Source organism: Mustela nigripes, chromosome 12, assembly GCF_022355385.1.
Source record: "Mustela nigripes isolate SB6536 chromosome 12, MUSNIG.SB6536, whole genome shotgun sequence".
In the NCBI taxonomy this organism is placed as follows: Eukaryota; Metazoa; Chordata; class Mammalia; order Carnivora; family Mustelidae; genus Mustela; species Mustela nigripes.
This window is the reverse complement of record NC_081568.1, coordinates 44,880,490-44,900,968: the sequence shown is the minus strand read 5'-3', so window position 1 is coordinate 44,900,968 and position 20,479 is coordinate 44,880,490. Positions and strand designations below refer to the sequence as shown.

At 40.0% G+C, this 20,479-nt stretch overlaps 2 protein-coding genes across 4 annotated transcripts in view; one reads left to right on the top strand and one right to left on the bottom strand.

Annotated features, from left to right (window-relative positions):
• Nucleotides 1-1,322: 1,322 nt before the first annotated feature.
• On the bottom strand, nt 1,323-20,384 carry MFAP3 (microfibril associated protein 3). 2 transcript variants are annotated; one of them, XM_059417210.1, is made up of 4 exons: nt 20,319-20,376; nt 19,038-19,211; nt 8,652-9,116; nt 1,323-5,661 (listed from the first exon to the last, which is right to left on the bottom strand). In XM_059417210.1, exons 3-4 carry the CDS (start codon nt 8,944-8,946, stop codon nt 4,868-4,870), a joined length of 1,089 nt encoding a protein of 362 aa, XP_059273193.1. In that variant the 5' UTR covers nt 8,947-9,116; nt 19,038-19,211; nt 20,319-20,376; the 3' UTR covers nt 1,323-4,867. The 2 variants fall into 2 exon arrangements, with proteins under 2 accessions (XP_059273193.1, XP_059273194.1); XM_059417211.1 differs by lacking the exon at nt 19,038-19,211 and having other exon boundaries at nt 20,319-20,384.
• The window catches only part of FAM114A2 (family with sequence similarity 114 member A2), a 34,490-nt gene continuing 34,395 nt past the window's right edge, over nt 20,385-20,479 (top strand). The window contains exon 1 of one of the 2 annotated variants that reach the window (XM_059417207.1): nt 20,385-20,452. The gene's annotated coding sequence lies outside the window, so the exon portion shown is untranslated. Of the gene's footprint in view, nt 20,474-20,479 lie in introns of both variants that reach the window. The other variant, XM_059417208.1, reaches the window with a different exon arrangement.

Here is a 20,479-nt window from a genome sequence, read left to right as displayed (position 1 = left end):
CTATATTCAACACAGCCTTCCCTCCTGAAAGCTCCTGTAACTCCTAGGGCTTTTGTTGGTTATAGAATCATGCTAGCCTATGTGTGGCAGGTTGAAAGTGTCAGAGTTAGTGAACCTGGGGGCAGCCCTCAATGAGAGATGGGAGTTGGTGCATAAATATCTGAGCTCTTTGGCCTTCAGGTGAGATCTTTTGAGGCATGAGCTACATATACTGGGAGCAGACAGAGCTCCCTGAGGTCCCCAATGGGACTGAATGAACAGCAGTGGCCCAAAACAGTAACCCAGTCATTAACACACCCTGGATTTGGTTTTCTTTTCTGTTTCACTTCCCTACTCTATCTTGGGATCACCTTCCAAATCAACTACTTACAGATGAATCCTTGTCACAGGCACTCCTGGAGGAGCCCAATCTAGGACATTTTGTGACCATGTGGATGAAAGCCACATCCTAAGGGTGGAGAGGAATCTAGAAGCAGCCTGAGTCCTTAATGCTGGACTTGAGCCCTGTACCTGCCTAGGACTGGCTTCCTCTGGACTTCTTGTTATTTGAGAAAAATAAATGTCTTATTTAGGTAAGCCACCACAACTGGCATTCTGTGGCATGCAGCCAAATGGAACTATAACTGAGAGAGATCTGGAGGAAGTTTTAGTTGACTCCAAACACAACCAGTCATGGCTGCTAACAAAGCTGATGCTCCGAATGCACGATTATTGACCCCTTGCCCTCTATTGGCATGACACAGCTAGCACAGTGTTTGCTGATGTGTTACTTTGTTGAACGCCCATGTTAAATTTGTGAGATAGGTATCATCACCTCCATTCTCAAGTCCAAAGAGGCCAAGTCACATTTATACATGGCTAGCGGTGGAATCGTGACTCCAAAGTCCAGTGATCTTTTGCCATAGGGACAAAGAAACTAGGTTTTCATTCTAAGAATGAAAGATCTGTGATTTTTAGGTGATGAGTTGTAGCGTTACCTGTTCCCTTTGCCTGTCTCCTGAGTTCCTGTGCTTTTCCATCATCGCCCTTCACTCCCATGGCACTGCCGGCCTTTGCTCATACTTCAGGTACCCCTCCTACATGCCAAATCTCATCAGACTTTATATACTAATTGTTTTTTCCAAAACATGTGCTAAATCCTCTTTAGGCCTTTGCCAGGAATGCTCTCCCTCAGAAGTGAAAACCTGATGCACTTGGGCCTGCTTACTGCCTCCTCATGGTAACTGTGGGCAAGACATCCATCTCAGTACAGCCCATAGCACCAAAAACATACGGATGCTCGCTAATTATCTACAAAATAAAAATGCGCAGCCATGGAAGAATCCAAGTTGAATTCAAATTTACTCCTGTTTGAAATCGTTAACATAAAATTCCATCACAATAGAAATGAATATATACTCAGTAGATTTCAGACAAATGAAATAATAGTCCACTGAACATTCGATAAATATATTCAAGCATGACTTTTTTTTAAAAGAAAGGACAAAATCATAATGAAAGTGTTCATTAGAATGGTGACCATTTAAATGTCACCTGAACCATACCAAATAACACTCACTTTTATGAAATGTGTTGAGAACCTAGGAGTTTATGTATAAAGCTGAGCATTTTCAAAATTCCTGGGCTAGATAAGACAAGGTTGTGTTCTCTTACCGATGACTCAGGAGATAAATACTTGTGTTGTAAGTGCTGGTGTGTGGAGACAGGGCTAGCACCCATGACTGGCTGTGCTCTGGAAAACAAGCATGCCATGCTCCCATGCTATTCTGGGACCCGGGAGACAGAGTCTGATCTGGGGTAAAACTACATGCAGGATGTGGAGAGGAATGCACCAAGGGGTTCATGAGGCTGGAGGACCAAATAGAAAGCAGCGTGCTTTGACTTCAAAATGCATGTCAAGTGAGGCAAAGAAGGAACTTCTCACAACTATTTCAGATCAGCAACTCCTAAGGTATTTATACCAGGGTAGTTAGGAGAAACACAAATGCTCATTGGTCCTGAATCAAGAATTTAACTATCAGAACAGATGTGACTTTGAGGATAGGCTTATTAAACTACCTAAAACTCAAGTCAGGTATCAGCTCAAAAGATGCCTGTCCTGGTATCAGCTGGCAAGGAAATCTATAAAAATGTTTACATATGTATTTTTGGTAAATTTATTTCACAAAGCCACCGTTTCATTTCATAAGGACAATAAGGCTCATTAAGTTACAATACAAAATTTATAAATGAGATGACAGGACTATTGAAACACATTTGCTGAGTAAAGGCATTTTTACTAACTATAAAACCCAGTGAAACAGAAGATTAATTACACCACAGTTATTGTCAAAAGACTTTTAGACTGTAGGTTAAGTTCAAAAGGTTAAGGATTTTATAAAAACGATAACATGAAACTATTAATTATATATGAAAAGTATTTGATTAGATACAGAAAATAATAATGTGTGGTTTTCTTCCTCTTGGAAACTAGTTTCAGAAAGTAACACCATCTCCAATTAAATTTTGACTACTGTAATTCTTTATCAGTGGCACCTTAAACTGGAAAATTAAAAATAATCCAGTTATTTTGGCCTCCAAATTAAGTCACCATTATGTTTCTGAAGTAATTCAACCAGGACACAATGGAGTAGCCTATAGTTACACAGTATCATGCAAGCTTAGATTTTTTTCATTAGTTCTTCTATTTTTCTGAAATCCCATTTCCAAGGACTCTGACCTTTCAATATGTTTACCTAAGGTTCCAAACACTCATGTCCATTGTGAGAATGTGGGATAAATCCATTTTCTTTAATGTGAGAAGCTACATTCCAAGAAATGACCCCGAACTCACTACACTGGGACAGGGTTGGAACTACTATCTAAAGATCTGAGGGATCGTCAGGGAACAGACCTCAGACAAGAGATTTTTAGCATTTTTAATTTTTTAAGAGAAACAGCCTGGGAAGAGAAAAAGTGTTCTGTAATCTAGGGTATGGTGAAGAGCCCTTGCTCTCATAGCTAACCGTATGAAAACATTATTCCTTAAAGACACACAGGTCTACGAGCCAAGGCAAGCTTTGGTTAAATGATTGGTAGCTTTTGTTTGGCTCTGGAGGTTTCCATGGAAACAGCCTGAGAGACAGAAAAGGCAGCATTATCATCTTTATCCATAATGCCATCTGATAAAACTGCACACTGATTCATTCATGCTCTCCAGAAGAGATGTATTACTTGCGATAAGCCTGGACAAAGGGAGGTGTGAGCTCTACCTGGTTACGTTCTCTATTTCCTTGCCTTCCTCTATTTGAAACCTTAAATTATAATCCTCATAAAACCACTTCTGAGCATTTCCCTCAGGAACCTCTAGTTCAAGTAAGGCTTCAATAATCAGAAGCCAAATGAAGAAACATCAAGCACCAAATGGAGCTCCACTGCCAACTTCTTAAAAATCATATGACACCAAGCTTCCTGTAGCTGAAGAAATTATTCTGAAGAATATTTACAATTCTATTATACATCAGGCCTCAGCCAGGCAAGAAATACTGTCTTAAGTGTTCATTATTCATAGTTGACTCAGGTGGCATCATCCATAATTTTTCTCCCTCTCTATATCTAGAACATTTGTGTGTGAATATAAACCTATGTACTGGTACCTATCTCTATGCCTATATATTTAATATATTCATATATACCACACACCATTACCTAATCTCAGTTCAGGTTAGTGCGTTTAAGAGAGACCACAAAAGCAGCCCTAGCTCAGAATTCTATATCTGAAGTACACAGAAATAAAAACCTTAACAACAAAATATAAACAAAATAAACCAGTTAATGAGGCATGCAGCCTTTAGCACCATATTAATGATCAAGGAGGCCAAGAATATTGACAGAAGCCTAAAGATGAACCCAGCTCTGAGTTTTCCCCCTGGAATAGGATCCCAAACACAGAAACCTCTTATGAAGTCCAGTACTTTCAAAAACGGAAAGCCTGAGAAATTCTATTAACAGAAATGTCAAAAATCCATGATTTGCCAGAGATAGATGATTTGACATTGTTTCTTATTCTAGAAGCACTGAAGAACAAACTGCTCACTTTTGGAGATCAGTTGGGAAATCAATGCCAGTTCAATGAACTAAATGGTACTTCAGTAAGTTAAAAAGACATGATATATCCCCCCAAAGGACCAGTTTATTCATGGAAAATAGTTTATTAATGAGCAGTTAGCTCCCTGATTAACTGTGTAACAACACAGACACTGGCTACACTAAAGAGACCCACCCTAGCACATATAATTGCACACTCCACATGGCAAAACATCTGAAAACCACACATACCTCTATGCACTATGGCATATATCACAAAATAAAGTCTCAGCTTGATCCTTTCCATAAGAAGGGACTTAAAGCCTAAGAAAGGGTTTACTTCAAGATGTGCTGATGATTTCTGGCGTTTAACGGGGACAGGTAAGAAGTTACAGGGCTAGAAATGACTTACCATCTAATGCAAATCCCTTATCTTACTGGTGGGAAAACTGAGGCCTCCAGGTAAGAGGCAGCCCTAAGCACTGGAAGAACCATGACCAGAAGAGAAGCCATGGAACTGTTAGTGTGGTACTTTGTTCATTATGTTTCTCTCTCAAGCTTCTTTAAATCTTATTGTCATTTAATCAAGCTCGAGGAAAATGACTGAGAAATATCAGATATGAAAAACACTGAATTTTTACAAAGATTTTGGCAATAATTCACATTCTGATGTGCTTAATATTAATGAGGGGGAAACCCCAGTTATCTTTTGGTAAAGATGTTATTTCCTGCATGAAACAGGTTCCTTTTGTTTCATTTGGTGCTCTCCAGTGAGAGCTGTTTTTGTAGGTACTGGCAGAGCTCACAACTGATGGCTTTCATATGTCCCATCTTTGGAGTAAGAGTTTGATTCAGCAGATCCTATGTCATCAGGTGGGCTGAAATGATTGCTGTCTTGAGAATCTGTATCAATACTTTTGGTTTCCGACTGAAGGTGGACAGAAACCTGAACTGCTATCTCCTGGCCTTGTTCATTCAGAGAACCATCATCCGAATCTCCTCCTGGTGAATTACTCCGGCCCATCCCTGGGTTAATGACATAGATGCCACCTTGAGCATTCAAGGCAGGTCTCTCTTTAATTCTTTCTCCCATGTCATCAGGGTCATCCATTCGCACAGCCTCAAACATCTCCTCAACGAAGGCCCGACAGTTTAGAATAAGGGGTGGAAGAGGGACGCTTCTGGCCAGTTCTTCAATGTAACGGGCAAACTCCATGGTCTTAAACTGTGTGACTTTGGCGAGCTCCAGAGTCTTGGCTGAGGTGATGATGGGGATGCGCTTTGCGATCTCAAAAGCCTTCTGAAGCTTCTCAGCTCCTTCAGTCCTGAAGAATTCATTGATAGCCTTCTCGGTCTTACGAAGATGGCTGCTCATCATGCAGAGCCGTGTGACATTCAAGATGAGGGTGATTGTAAAGGCAATCAGGCACACAATCATGTAGTAGACACTCATGTCTCCCGAGGTGAAGATAACACGCAGGGTGACAGAGTAGGAGGCACGAATTGGAGACGTGACGAAACATGTATAGAGCCCTCGGTCATCAAAGACCACACTGGTGATATTCAGGAAGTTATCAGAAACCAACCATTTTCCACCTGATAACCCAACAGAAATAAAAAAATTACAGCATAAAGAATACTATTACTGAATAAGCCAACTGCCTTACTGTAAATTTGCCACCTCTTCATGAGAGTACTTTAACTCATCTCTTAGCTTCTTCTACTTGTTTGCATCATGGAAGAAAGGGCAGACTTTTATGTCCAGAGTAGGAATTTAAACAGTCTGGACGTTAAAAGGAAATATTCTTCTCTGACATGAACCATAGCTACATTTCATGGCTAGACATAACAAGCTTTTCAGGGAGATAGGTATGTCTATATGATGCTATGTGGCCAATCTTTAAAAAAAAAGTGTGTGTATTTGTGTGTGTGTGTGTACACACTACAACTCTGACCTATAAATTTTCATATCTTAGAAGGAAATGCCTTAGAAATACCAAATAAGGGTTTTTTTCTGGGGTAATGGGTTGAGTGATTTATGTTTTCTTATTTAACTGTATTTGTTTACTTTTGATAAGAAGAGACAAAAATGAACAAAACAAAACAAAACAAACAACCCTACCAATTTAGTTGAATTTAGTTCAACTACTAACTGGTTCATCATGCATGGGTTGCACATTTAATTTGTTTTCTTAGAAAAGGTTTGTTGATGTTATATTGATTTTCTGGCAAGAGTAACTAAAGCACAAGCCAAAAGGTATGTGTCACAAGTCAGGGCAAACAAGCTGCCCGGCAAAGAGAATAAAGTTGCCCTTAAGATGCCTAAAGGATCTCTGGGTTATGTTTTAAAACTAAGACACACTGCCTGTCTTCCTTATACAAAGGTACCGGCACTCAGGGAACATGTACACAAGAGTATGAAAAGCAAAGCCTACGCACCACCCACCTTGATTCAAGACCCTTTAGTAACTTGGCTCTGCCCACGCAATTCTGTTTGTGGTCAATTCTCAGTATATCCTGTACTTTAACTACAAAAGTCATTCAAAGATGGGATGGACAGGCTAACCTGGGATACAGGCAGAGTCCCAATGACTAGAGGTGTTGTCCTGGAGGAAGCTGGGGGACTGCTTGTTAAGCACCACCTGAGCGCCTAATCTTAAGAAGCTGAAGTTAAGAAATCTTCAAGATCTCTTTCATCCCTGAGATTCTATGGTTCTGGATAATTTTAATGGTACACCCATGAGTAAGCATTCTGGATTGTGTCCATTTTTACTGTCATCAAAATTTATCTGAATTCTATAGTTACATTTAAGAGCCATCTCTTCACTAATGTAAAAACAAAGAGGAAAATATATAGTTATGGAATATATTCATTATTCCACAAGCTTCTGTTCTATGAATATGGAGCTACGGAAAGGCTTTCCTATGAATCCAAGGTATGATGAAGTACATACACTCCATTCATCAACCACTGTACTACCACCGCAATGTAAACTCTCTAGCTTACTTGCTGCTAATAGCTCAAGATTTATGAACCTTATACTAGACTGACAGGCTCTTTAAACTCCTCTCACTGGAGATTCATAAAATTTAATGCAGTTTACTAGAGCTGCTACTGAAAGCATCATTGATAGATGTTAGTGGTTTTCAAATTAAAGGCAAAAAGGAAGATGAAACTGCCATTCCACTTGGTTGGTCTCATCCTAACCAAGGCTTTGTTGATGTGGTCAGTCTGTAATGATCACACCGACTAAATAATTCAAATCTCAGATATGTTTGGTCAGGATCCTAGAGCCCAAAGGAAGTAAGAATTGAGATCATTGAGTCCAAATGTGAAACCCCAAGTCACATTCAAAATAAATATTCTGGGCACTACTCTAGAGATTCTGACTCAAAAGATCCATATTCTTAAGAAGCTGATTAAAAATATTCTGTTCTAACAACTTAAACTCTTAAAACCCCTGGTGGCCAGTTAACTCAGTTTATACAAAGTTAAAACGTTTAGCATACACTTTAGAAGAAAACACCATCTGTCTCCTTTTCTGTTTTCCATTCTAATATGAATAACCAAATATGCTTTGTATTCTAAGAGGTTAGACTATCTTTCTAGCAAAAAGGGCAAGAAGGGCCTTTCCTAAAAGTGTAGCTTAGGAGTATACCAGAATTGAATCTTTATCCCATTGATTTTTCACGGTGATTTCTTTTTGAGGTACTTTAATACAAGTAGTCTTTAAAGTTTTCTAGCAGAATATTAGTTATGGAAATAATGTTCTGATTAGGATGTGTTCACAGGTTCACAAACAGCAAAATCAAATAAAGGCCTGTCAAAAAGGAGACCTTGGTGCATTATTATGTTTGGGTGATTTTTAAGACTGAGAGGCAAAGGTATAAGAGAAGCTCTCCTGTTTCAAGTTAATTAAGGTATAGCATAGAAAAAAAAAAATTGTGCTGGAAGCGTTTAAAGAGCTCCTTCTCAGTGCCCTTCTAATTCTCAGATGGACTTAAAGTTTTATGCACAGAGATAAAATCTTTTAAAAACCATCCTGGGGAAAAACAAAACAAAACACATCCTGGATTTCCTCTAAAATTTTTAGTGACTCATTTCCAAACAAAATTTTAAAATTTATGAGAAATTTACTTAAGTCTAGCCACAACCCTTCCTCCTGTGTTCACAAAGGGCCATCACCCTGTATGTCAGCCTTCCTCCTGTGTTCACAAAGGGCCATTCACATTATAGCCTAGGTGAATGGGGTTGTGCAGTACACAGCCTGCACAGCTGTCTGCAGCAGTCCTGACGGAGTCTACCTTCAATGAAGAAGGAAACCAGCTCACCAGCAGGAGAGACATTAGCTTCCTGTCATCATGTGAACACCTTTTAAATTTATTCTATTTCTTTCTTCTTCTGGTTAAGTAATTATAATTATTTTGCTTTTTCTCATAGTTATAACATTCCAGGCTTTTCAAAATTTTTAACCATCCTCTGGCACATCATCATTGAGATTCCTTGTTGCATATGCCATCAAACCAAGGAGACAGAAGTAATAGGAAACGAGTAACCTTGATTAATTATACCCTGGCATAGTTACCTCTGCCTCTGCCATCCAGCTGCTGTCCTTTTGAGTTGTACCAATGGACATCTTCATAGTGGTTGACTGTGAGAAGACACTCGAGTGAAACACTAGTTCCCTCTTTGGCTATGATGACATCATCCCCTGAGTGGGAACCTGCTGAGAGCTCAAAGCTTGGAGGAAATGATGAATTGAAGGAACTATGATTTGTTCCCCGGGGGGCTATTTGGTTGAAGCTTACATCTTCCAAAACAAAAGCTGCTGGGAAAGTAACACTCAACACTAAAGTGAACAGATAACAATGTGGCTTCATGGAAAAATGGAAGGAAATTTTGTTTAGGTTTGGAGAACTCAAAAGCTTGTATTCTATAACAGGAGCACGGTGGGTAATTTATTGCTTGATACTGGGAGTTTTCCAAAAAAGTGGGAGATTCAGGCGTATTCTGAAATCTTCAAGATTAAAAGATGTGAGTGGAGACCAACCTAAAAGAAAGCCAGATATAAAGTTTAACCAACAAAGACTCATAATGGGGTGAAAGTTTTATGTTCTAGAAATGAATAGATGTGAAATTGATTAGAATAATTGGTGCTGACATCAGGGAGCAAAAGAAAAAGAACGCCACCTAAAAATCTCACAAAGAGAAAGTAGAAAGAGCACTGAATTAGGAAACAGCAGACAGACCTAGATTCTCCCAGCTGTGCTACTAACAAGTTTTAAGACCTTGGCAAGTAGCATTCTCCCTTGGCCGTTTTCTCATCTGTCAAATGAGAGACTAGATGAGACCTCTCTAAAGACTCTTCTAGTTCTGAAAGACTATGATTCTATTTTATTCTGACAAATCTTATGCAACAGGGATTCAATGAAGGCTAAAATATTTAGCTTAACGATCTTTTATTTCAACCTGCACCATTACCATCTGTTATTATGTCAATAATGTAAATCAACTGATACATCATGATCATAACCACGGAGCTCAAAATTTGAGCAATCCAAGTATATAATGTATTAGCTTTAAATAATGCATGGATACTTGAGGTAGTTTTCTGTTTGTCTTATTATCAGAAAGAAAACTGCACTACTATATACACATGAACAGTTATTGACTTCTGAGGCTTTAGAACCCCCCTCTTGAAGAAGGCTGTTGGACAAAAGCATTTTCCGTTAACACTTTCTTCAGTATCAAGAGACAAAATACAGTATTTTTAAGTTTGTGAGAACACCAAATTTTAGCTCAAAGTCTGCAAAATCAGCCCAGGGAGGAACTGACATCTTCTATGTCTAGTTGGTAGAAATGCAAATATAAACCACAGGGAAAGAGTGCCAGACAGATAAAATACCACGAAAAAAGAACAAAATATCCCAGCATAAGAGTTTATGTGATTATGATCATCTTCCTGGTAATTTGATTCCTCTTTTAAATCACTGACCCTCAAAGAAAAATTTCAAGTTCTATTTCTGTAAAAGATAGGATGAAATGCCTAGCTTTATTTCCTATAATGGCCCCAAATAATTAGTTTTGGAAATGACTCGCCTTTGTACTTACATGAAGGCTGCTTGATCACAGAACATAAAAAGCAGTGGATCATTGTATTTAGCCATTAAATCCCTCAAAGTTTGAATCACAGTAAGCTGTAAATGTCATTTAATTTTCATTAGCCCTTGAAAGGATGGTTGAATGATAATAATAATCTTCTTTATCTTGCTATATCTTTAAAATAAAAGAGTGGACTATTTAGAATAAACAAAAGACTTCAGACTTTGTTATACATAGTTGATTGAACACATGTGTTTATTTCTATTTCCTCCCCAAACCCAACTAAAATGACACTAAAGGAAACAAAGAACTTGGGCATTGGCGGGGATTTCAGAAATGATCTAACTCATTCACTTTACAGTGACTTGCTCCTTTTAATTATACTGTATGTTAGTAGGGAATCCTGGCCTCTATTGGGCCAGAGTGGCGAGTGGAAACAATGGAAAGAAAACTTAGTAAATAAATGACTGCCATAAGCCAGGCACCATGCTTGGAGCTTGACACATATAAACTCCTAAGTTCTTTTTCAGTACAATATATATAGTTGGTGGACAAAACTTTTGTCCTTTATTCTAGACTGCTGCTTCCCAAGTGTGAGAGGACATGACCGTGCTGAAAAGTGCTCTTCCTTAGAATTTCGATAATGAGTTCCTGTAGCTGTATCCTGTAGCTGTATCCAAGTCAGCATTTTCCCAGTTTCATTCATTTCTTCTATTGGCATGATTTTTTTGTTGTTGTTGCTTTTTATTAAGTCAACTCATTATTTTACTTTAATACATTTATTTCAAAAGGGAAGTCTATATTACATCTGTAAATATAAGTAACTGTACACAGAAATATGATGAAAACAAAGCAATGTCATTAACTGCTGTCTGCTAAAGGCTCTGAGCTGGGGGCCTCCTCTCTGTCAGGAAAACAAAAATAAAACAAATAAACCACCCACAACTCTACTTTATTCGAATACTACCTCATTTCTTTTTCTTTTTTTTTTTTTTTAAGATTTTATTTATTTATTTGACAGACAGAGATCACAAGTAGGCAGAGAGGCAGGCATAGAGAGAGAGAAGGAAGCAGACTCCCTGCTGAGCAGAGAGCCCGATGCGGGGCTCGATTCCAGGACTCTGGGATCATGACCTGAGCCGAAGGCAGAGGCTTTAACCCACTGAGCCACCCAGGCGCCCCATACTACCTCATTTCTTAACCTACCCCATCATCCTCTTCTTCCCTACCTATTCCACCACTGGAATACTATACTATACTATTCCAGTGGTGGAATAGGTAGGGAAGTGCAACTATACTGTTGCTCTACTTCAAAACTGTGGTTTTGACCACAGTTTTATTATTTCAATTCATTTCATTTCATTTCATTTCATTTCATTTCAGAGAGGGAGTGTGCACGTGAGCAGGGAAGGCGCAGAGGGAGAGGGAGAAAGAATCTCAAGCAGGCTCCACACTCAGCTGGAAGCCCTAAGCAGGGCTCAATCTTGACCTGAGCCGAAATCAAGACCTGGACGCTTGGGGCGCCTGGGTGGCTCAGTGGGTTAAAGACTCTGCCTTGGGCTCAGGTCGTGATCCCAGGGTCCTGGGATCGAGCCCCACATCGGGCTCTCTGCTCAGCAGGGAGCCTGCTTCCTTCTCTCTCTCTCTCTGCCTGCCTCTCTGTCTACTTGTGATCTCTGTCAAATAAATTTTAAAAAATCTAAAAAAAAAACAAAACTTGGACGCTTAACTTACTGAGCCACCCAGGAGCCCCAGAACAACAATTTTAGACTAGCAGTTATACATTTTCATTTATACTATACTGAGCACTTTCTATCTGCCAACCTATTGTATGAGGACACTGTCTCTGCCTTCATGGAGCTAAGTCTGGCAGAGGACACAGACACTAACTAAAAACACATGCAAAATATGGTAACTGCTGCCTGAAGTAAAGTACAGGACACTACGGTAGTGCTAAATATCGGGAGCAGCCTGTGTCACAGACAGCCGCCTTGAGAAAGTGAAGTTGCAACAGTACTTGAGGGATAAATAGGAATCGAGAATGGAAGAGAAGTGTCCTAGTAAGGGGACAGAGGAAAAAGCAGAGATATTACTGGTTAGGAGGTGTTCAGGAAAAAAAAGCTACAAATCTGGTAATGAGAAGGGGTGGCCAGAGCGCTGGGAATGATTCCGCATCTGGAGGGGAGCAGTCTGGGCCAACAGCACATCTGGAGGTGGACTTTGGAAGTGGAGTGGGAGGCAGAAGTGAGTGAAGGAGATAGCTGTGCAACAAGAAGAGGTCAAAGAATGTGGAGGCTCAACAGTCGGAATGGGAATGCCTACCAAGATCAAGGCAGCTAGAGAAGACATCGGAAATAGAAAAAATGGACTTTCTCTCCCTGCTGAGATGCAGGAGCTTTGGAAGAATAAACAGCCTCCATATGAGAGGGCTGTGGGGCAAGTGGGGTCCTGGCAATGTTGCTGCTGTGTGGAATTCCCTCGTACAGCTTCCCAGAGTCTCCTCTCAAGTCCTGGCTCTCCCTCCCACGCGGTCCAGAGGATACCTGGACGCTGGCTGCCTTTTCCCCACACTTCCGGTAGCTGTCACCATTACACTACTCACTGGCTCTGGGATGTGCTGCTCTGTACTGCTCGGAGGTCCACCCCATCTCACCTAGGAGTTCCTAAAGCATAGGGGCTATATTTTTTGTTGCTATACTTCAAAACTAGCACATGTTCAATAAATATTTACTCATGGAAATTAGTTTAAATCTGATAAAGCATGTGATATACCTTTGTAAAGTGAAGAATGTTATGCAGTAGGGATTATAATTATTCAAACTGACATGCATTTACTAGTGCTTATTATATTGGGACAGCCAATGCTAACGATCTCCAGAGAACTTTAGAGGCATAATGCCGAAAGGCAGTCCTTGAGTCAACCCCAACTCCCCAAATCTTCATTCACCATCTTGTCCTAGAAAATAATAGTGGGGATAAATGATTACCAAGCCCAGGTTGACTACTAATACCCAGGGAGCTTGTTAAAAATATACATTCCTGTGATCCACACTAGCCCTAGTGAATAAGAATCTCCGGACTTGGACTTCGGAATTTATGGTGTTAATTAGCTCCTTGGATGATTCTGAGGCCGAGGGTCCATGGATTGGCACCCAGAGACTCTGACTATCTATACTTCCTTATTTCCTCTCCAATAGCACTGCAGACTGTCTGAACACTTCTAAGAAGAGAGAACTATCACTCACATTCCATTCTGGACTTAGATTACTCTGGATCAGGGGAATTGTAGGCCTCTGAGAAAGGTAGGGTAGCAGAGAAGTTCAAGGTACAATCCTTAGAGCCAGATTTCCTGGATTTGAATCTGATGGACTTTAATCAGCCTTGCAACTTTTATAAATGACTTAATCTTCCTGTGCCTCAGTCCCCTCATCTTTAAAATAGGGCAAATAATAGTGCCTGTTCTATAGGACTGTTGTGAGGTTTGAAGGAAACTGTATAAAACACAGGGTCTGGCAGCAGTAATCACTGAATAACCTTTACTTATTATTGTTGATTGTCCTTTTAGACACTTTAAAAATCTACATCTGACAATAAAACCATTATTTACGATAAACAGAACACCTCCACTGAGAATACTATGCAACGATTTAAAAATCTTTGAGGGGAGAAATTATTAATTTCAATCTATAATTTAAAATTTTATATTTTTCTTTTGCTCATTGCAAATAAGTAATATGGATCAAACAGGCACTGTAAACTGAAGTAGGGAGTCCAACCATGATATATTACACTGTTTGTGTGAATTCTGAGTTCATGGTAAATAATCTTTGTTGTGATGTGCCTAACTTACCTTTCCCTTTTTTGAGATCTACCTCTATGTTCTGGGGCCCAGGAGGAAGTCAACCTTTTGCCAACTGAACTAATCAGAAGCTTTGATATTGTAATTTGGATTTGGACACAGTGGGTTAGGGCCATTTGAGAAAGAGAAGGAGCTGAGGCGGTTAGGTTCAGGCCACATATAAAGAGAAGCAGAGACATGGGACCACAGGGATGCAGAAGGGAAAGAGAGGGTGAAAAGAAGAGAGGGGAATGGAAAGTAGAAGGAGGGAGTGGGAGGGGAGCAGAGGGGAGGAGAGAGAGACTCACTAAAGTGCTGCTCTGGCTCTTCATAGAATTCTACTTCCTCCCTCCAATATGACTTTTCTTTTCTTTTTTTTTTTTTTTAAAGAAATAAACATCTTTATACAATTTCATTAAAAATTAAAACCACAAAAATTAAGACAATGTAAAAACAAGAAAGGAAATGGAATAATGGTTAGGTAGGAGAAAAAAGATTAGGTTTGCAAAAGTGACTAAATTGTGGCTGTTACTACCAGGCAATCCTCATCATGGATTTCCACTTCCTCTCCTCCTTACCCACCAGAGTGCGGTGCACAAACTACCCAAGGGGTCAAGACTTGCGGTTCCTATTTTGTAGAGACACAACCATTTGCCTCTACTAGAAGTTTAAAGGAGTCTACAAGACAGGGTTTAGAAAAATACTATGAACACTTTTAAACTGCTCTTAGGTCAAAGGTGGCAGAAGTAGCCTAGTACACTGATTTTATGCCAGAAGGACAACAGGTCTTATATTATCCTCCAGTCAATAAAAGGAAGGCTCAGCCTGGGCACTTTGTACTCATACCATGGACATCCCAAACACAAAAGACTTCTAGTCTGAACTCCTGAAACACAATCCACTTGCAAATAAGAGACTGGTAAGCAACTGGGAGAGAAAACAGTGGTGAAGGTATGGGTCCGAGAAGGTGACAAAGTGACAGAAAACTGAGTGAAGGAACAAATCACCCTTGGAATCAGAATAGGTCTTCCTAGTCTTCCTAAATTTATTCTTCCTAAATTTCCTTGTGTCAGGATCAGTTTGCTACTTTCAACAAAAATTACATTGACTATATCCATTCTGTTCAAGCTGGTGTAATAATTTCCAAACAGCTCAGCTAAATCAGGGGCCCATCATGCTGAAGATGAAGTAATGGGTGCTGCAAGGGATGCCCAAGGTATTAGGATACTGTTTCATACCTCAGGAATTTACACACTAGTTTTGGGGCTTTCCATAATAGTATCATGCCTCCTAATTTTTTTTTTTTTTTTTAAAGTAGGCTCCACGTTCAATGTGGAGCTTGAACTCACGACCCTGAGATCAACAGCTGTGAGCTCTACCAACTGAGACAGCTATTTCTTAATGCTGCAGCTGACATCTGAGGCTAAAAGGAAGGAGTTCAAAAAGGAAAATCAAAGTGCGACCTTATAAACAGTTAAAAAGGGCTATGCTAAACTTGTGGGTGAAGTTACTTGGTAGAATGTTTTATTACCTTTCTTCAGCATTAATAAGAATAACAGAAAAGTGATACTCAAATTTAATCCAACTCCTTTTTCATCTTTTAGGTACAATAAAACACAAGCTCTTCTAGGATCATGAATAATCAGAAATGTAGATGATTTTACCCGATAGAACCATTCTAAATATTGGCTATATCATAAGAAAAATAAAGAATGAAACAAAGAACAAAGAAAAGCCCCTAAGCTGTCATCCCTAACAGATTGCCTTGTTGCTGTTCCTGCCAACTTTAGAGAGAAGAAATATTTCCATTCAGCTCCAATTCTCAACAGAAGTAAATAAGGAAGTAATGTAGCTGATTTCCGTGCTCATGGCTCAATGTTAAGTTGGCTGAGGAAACTGCTGTTTGCAGAAATAGTTGTGGGATAATACAAAGTGGGGAAAAACACGGATACCCAGATGGTACTGCTTTCAAGTATACTGGGATATTAATGCTTTATTCCCCATAATTAAATGTGTTCTAGGTTGTATTTACAGCTCATCTACTTTTCTCTGCCTGCACTGTTATACTTGGAAAATGGAGAAGATCCCTCATGGCTGGCACACAAATGGACCAAAGTGGCATTCCAACTTGGCAAGGGGGAGAAAAAGCAAATGAAGAGCAGATTGTTACTACTCCTCCATTCTTTGCAAAGAACAAACATAAAACTCTTCTGATTATACTCAAGCATTATTATAGAGATCTGAACCATAAAAAGGTTAGTAATACCCCAAAAGACATCACCATTTTGAGGATCATTTTCTGAAAAGTTCCTAATTAAAATAGCCCTTACACTCCCAGTAGTATCTTAGAACCATCACACACTTCATATCTCGCATATGGGTGCTGAGCTCAAACTTCAACATATTTTCTGAAAAACACCTTTTTCTGTATTTACTGGAGCTTTGTTTTAAACTCAGGATCATTTCCTATAACTGTGCCTTATACCCTTTTGCCATATGCATTTACTGCAGCTACTGAATGCAAATGATAAAAATACCTACTTGATATAGGATGTAATGGGTCTAGATTTATGATCTCCTTACCCACTTTTTTTCCCTCTATAGTCTAAAAAATTAAACTCAGTATAACTAAAACAGAACTTCTCATCCTCACCTTCAGATCTATTTGTCTAGTATATACATATCTTGGATGATAGCAACACATATAGTTCCTTAGTTTTACAAGATCAAAGTTACAGGATCATCAAGGCTTCTTGGTCAGGAGCATGGAGTGAAGGGCCTGATCCTATTCCTGGATGAAGCCGTGGGTTTGTGAGGCCTTAGTTTGCACATCTACTGAATAAGGTTATTAGCAGGAATGACCTCATAGGCTAGTTACAAGCATTAGATGAACTAATGTGGGTACATTATAAATACATGCTATTGTTATTATTATTCTACTTCCTAGATGCTTTTCAATTAAATCATACCGTGTCCCCACCCTAGTCACAGTCCTTTTACATTACCTGCACACCACACTATTCTTCTAATTTCTAAATGGGTCTCACTAATTCCAACTATACCTCAACACCACTCCTCTAATAATTTGTCCTAAACACAAATCCAAGAAAGTCATTATGATTTAAGGATCTATTGATTTTCCACTGCCCAAGAGATAAGCTTCAAATTTTGGTCAGGCATCATAATTTCCAGGAAGGTTCAACTGGTAGAACAGAAATAGCCGGAGGAAGCCCAGTGGTGTCTGTGAGCAGAATAATTGCTTGCTGAATTGAAGGAAGGAATGGATCTAGAAGTTTAGTCTTCAGTTACACCTGTTACCAATTAGCTATGATCCGTTTCTTCATCTAGAGGCTGATTATCATTATCATTCCCTTCTTTGCTTAAATCTTACAATCTTCCCAGTTTTCTGTCATGGCTCAAAGCCTTAACTACACTTGTTTTACTGTAATCTCTCCAAATGACTTTTTACTTTAAAGTTCTGGTTCTAATTGTCCCTTTTGTTAGAAACTTCCTGCTCCTCGCCACAAATCTTCCTGTGGAAATTCCACCCTCTCTAGAGTATCAAACTCAAATTTCACTTTATTCAAGAGTCTAAAAACTTTTTCAGTCTTTGGCATAGGACTGGATTAAACGATCTGAATTCAGATGCTCATCAACCTGGCCATTAGAAAGGTACTTGCCACAAACTTCTTGCTGATTTTCCAGAGTCTCAGTCTCTGGAAAGTGTTAATGGAAACTTTTGAAGATATGGAAATATAGCTTTTATGTATAAAATTTCAGTGGGGAAAACACTCTAGAGTGAATATGACCTTTAACTGGCTTTCTCAAATTGTAACTTTTGAAAACATACCAAATTAAACTGTGGTGCTTGTTAAAGATGAATATTTCTTGGTCCCATGTAGGCTTACTGATGTGGCATCTCTAAGGGAAAGGCCTGGGCATTGGCTTTTTAATGTGCATATAGTTTTAATGACTTACAAATCAAGCCCGTATTTCCTTCGATTGTCCTAACAATATTGAAATCCAGTGATTCTCAAAGTGTGGTACAGAGGCCCCTGGGGTCTTTGAGACTTTTTCAAAATGATTTTCATAATAATACCAGAATCTTATTTTCCTTTACACTCTCATTCTCACACAATGTGGTGCAATCTTCCAGATGCTATGGATGAGTGCTACTACAAAAGAATGAACGCAGGAGATATGAGAATCTAGCTATCTTCTATTAAACCAGATATTAAAAAGACTTATAAAAATGTCATTCTTTATCTTTTTTATTTTGGGGGGAGGGAGGGGGGATGGGGAGAGAAAGAGAAAAAGAAAAAGTTGGGGGGGGTGGTTGGGGAAGGGCAGAAGGAAATGGAGAGAATCTTAAGTCGACTCCATGCCTAGCACCGAGCCTGAAGTGGGCTGAGATCATGACCTGAGCTGAAATCAAGAGTCAGACTCTTAACTGACTGAGCCACGTATGTGCCCCAAACAATGCCATTCTTAATGATTATTTTTGTTTTGGGAAATATTCTTCATAGAAATGCTACCCATGTTAACACATAATGAATTTATTATCATATGTAAATTTTTGAAAGTTGTTTTGATACCTAAAATGGTAAACACTGATAGATCTAAGAAACACGCACTAACTCCCTGGTGTTCTCAGTACGTTTCAAAAGGGTAATGAGATCCTGAGACCAAAACGTTCAAAAACTGCTGCTATAATTATTATCAACAGCATTTTAAATATAAGATTAAGACACAGTTAAGTGACTTACCAGAGATTCCATATTTAAGCCCCCAATTCTATGCAAGTTCCATTAGCACAGAATACCAGAGGAAACTACCTATTTTATAATTATACAGTTTTTTTTTTTTTGAATAGGCATTTTTAACAAGCTACCAGATGACAGTGATGCCCTTAAGTGTGGAGAAGCACCATGAAAAGCAAAGGAAACTATCTGAAGGGTTTTAGGAAGTGACAATTATTACATATGAACATTGAGAAGATAATCCTGAAGGCAACAGATGGAGTTGGCATACCTGGGTTCTTAAAATACCAAATCCCTGGGGCACCAGTGTGGCTCAGTCGTTAGGCATCTGCCTTCTGCTCGGGTGGTGGTCCTGGGGTCCTGTAATCGAGCCACTCTGCTGGGAGGGAAGCCTGCTTCTCCCTCTCCCACACTTCCTGGTTGTATTCCTTCTCCCGCTGTCTCTCTGTCAAATAAATAAATAAAATCTTTAAAAGAAAAAAAAAAAGACCAGTCCCTTTTCTTCTCTGGGACTGTTTTTCACAACTGTACAGTGAAGGTATCTCTAATGTCTCTTTCTGGCTTTCAATCCAGGTTTCATGCATTCTCATTGCTCAAAGACAACTTAAGGGATGCATCTTTCTGATGGTCAGTTTTAATCTTAAAATCATAAATAAGAGCACACCACTCTTCCCCACAGAAACCTTCAATGGTTTCCCATTGTTCTCCAAATAGAAGTCCAGCTCCTTGTCCTGCTCATAGACACTGCAAGATCTGGCCCATTGAAGCCTCTGGTCTCATCCTCCTTCCTCTTTTTGCACCAGTAATAGTGGCCTTTTTTCTTTCCCTTGACCTTGCTAAGTTTCTTACCACTGTTAAGGCCCGGTTATTCCTTCTGCCTGGAATGCTCTCCTCAAGATTTTCCTAAGGATTAGTCCCTCACTTTGTTCCATTACTTTATGCTGTTTAATTTTCTTTAAAGTACTCACTAACATCTCCCCCCCCCCGCTATTTTGTTTATTGTTTCTTTTTATTTTTTAAAAAAGGTTTTATTTATTTGTCCGAGAGAAAGAGCGCGAGAGAATGAGCGAGCACTAGCAAGGGGGGAAGGGGCAGAGAGAGAGAGGGAGAAGCAGGTTCCCCGCTGAGCAGGGAGCCCGATGTGGGGCTGCATCCCCACACACTGGGATCATGACCTGAGCCCAACGCACAGGCTTAACCGACTGAGCCACTCAGGCCTTCCCCGCCCCCTCCTCCCTCAGCTACTATTTCAGATAATAGTGTTTGCTTGTTGACTTGTTTACAGTCTGCCGCGAACCAGAATGTCAAGTACCTGGGAGCAGGGCCAGGGGCGGCTTGTAAGCCGGTGTGTCCCGGGCCCCCAGGGAAATGCCTAGCAAGTAGCCGATGCTCAGGAAACCGACGATGGGTGAACTGCAGCTCAAGCCTGGCCTTCAAAAACGGCCGGGGGTATCCTAGCTCCCTTCATGTTGGCCCCCGACCCATCGGCTCAAACCCACGTCTTGGCACCCCGAGTACGTTCTCGCACGACCCCAACAGAATCCCCACTTACCAGACTGGCAGCTCAGTTCCTTCTGGCCCGAGCGGGGGCTTGACCCGGAAGTGCGCTCGAGTAGGCGGGACCGCCTCGCACGGAAGGAGTACTTCCGGGGCATTAGGAGCGGCTCCTCGGCGACTGTGGCGGCGGTGAGGGTGGCGGTGGGCTAGGTGCGG

What these genes read in the sequence shown, in the direction of transcription:
- MFAP3 (XM_059417211.1), bottom strand. Translation starts at nt 8,946, where the DNA reads ATGAAGCCACATTGTTATCTGTTCACTTTAGTGTTGAGTGTTACTTTC. An exon ending in GCTGGATGGCAGAGGCAGAG is followed by an intron (nt 5,662 to 8,651) that starts GTAACTATGCCA and finishes TTGGGTTATCAG; the next exon opens with GTGGAAAATGGTTGGTTTCT.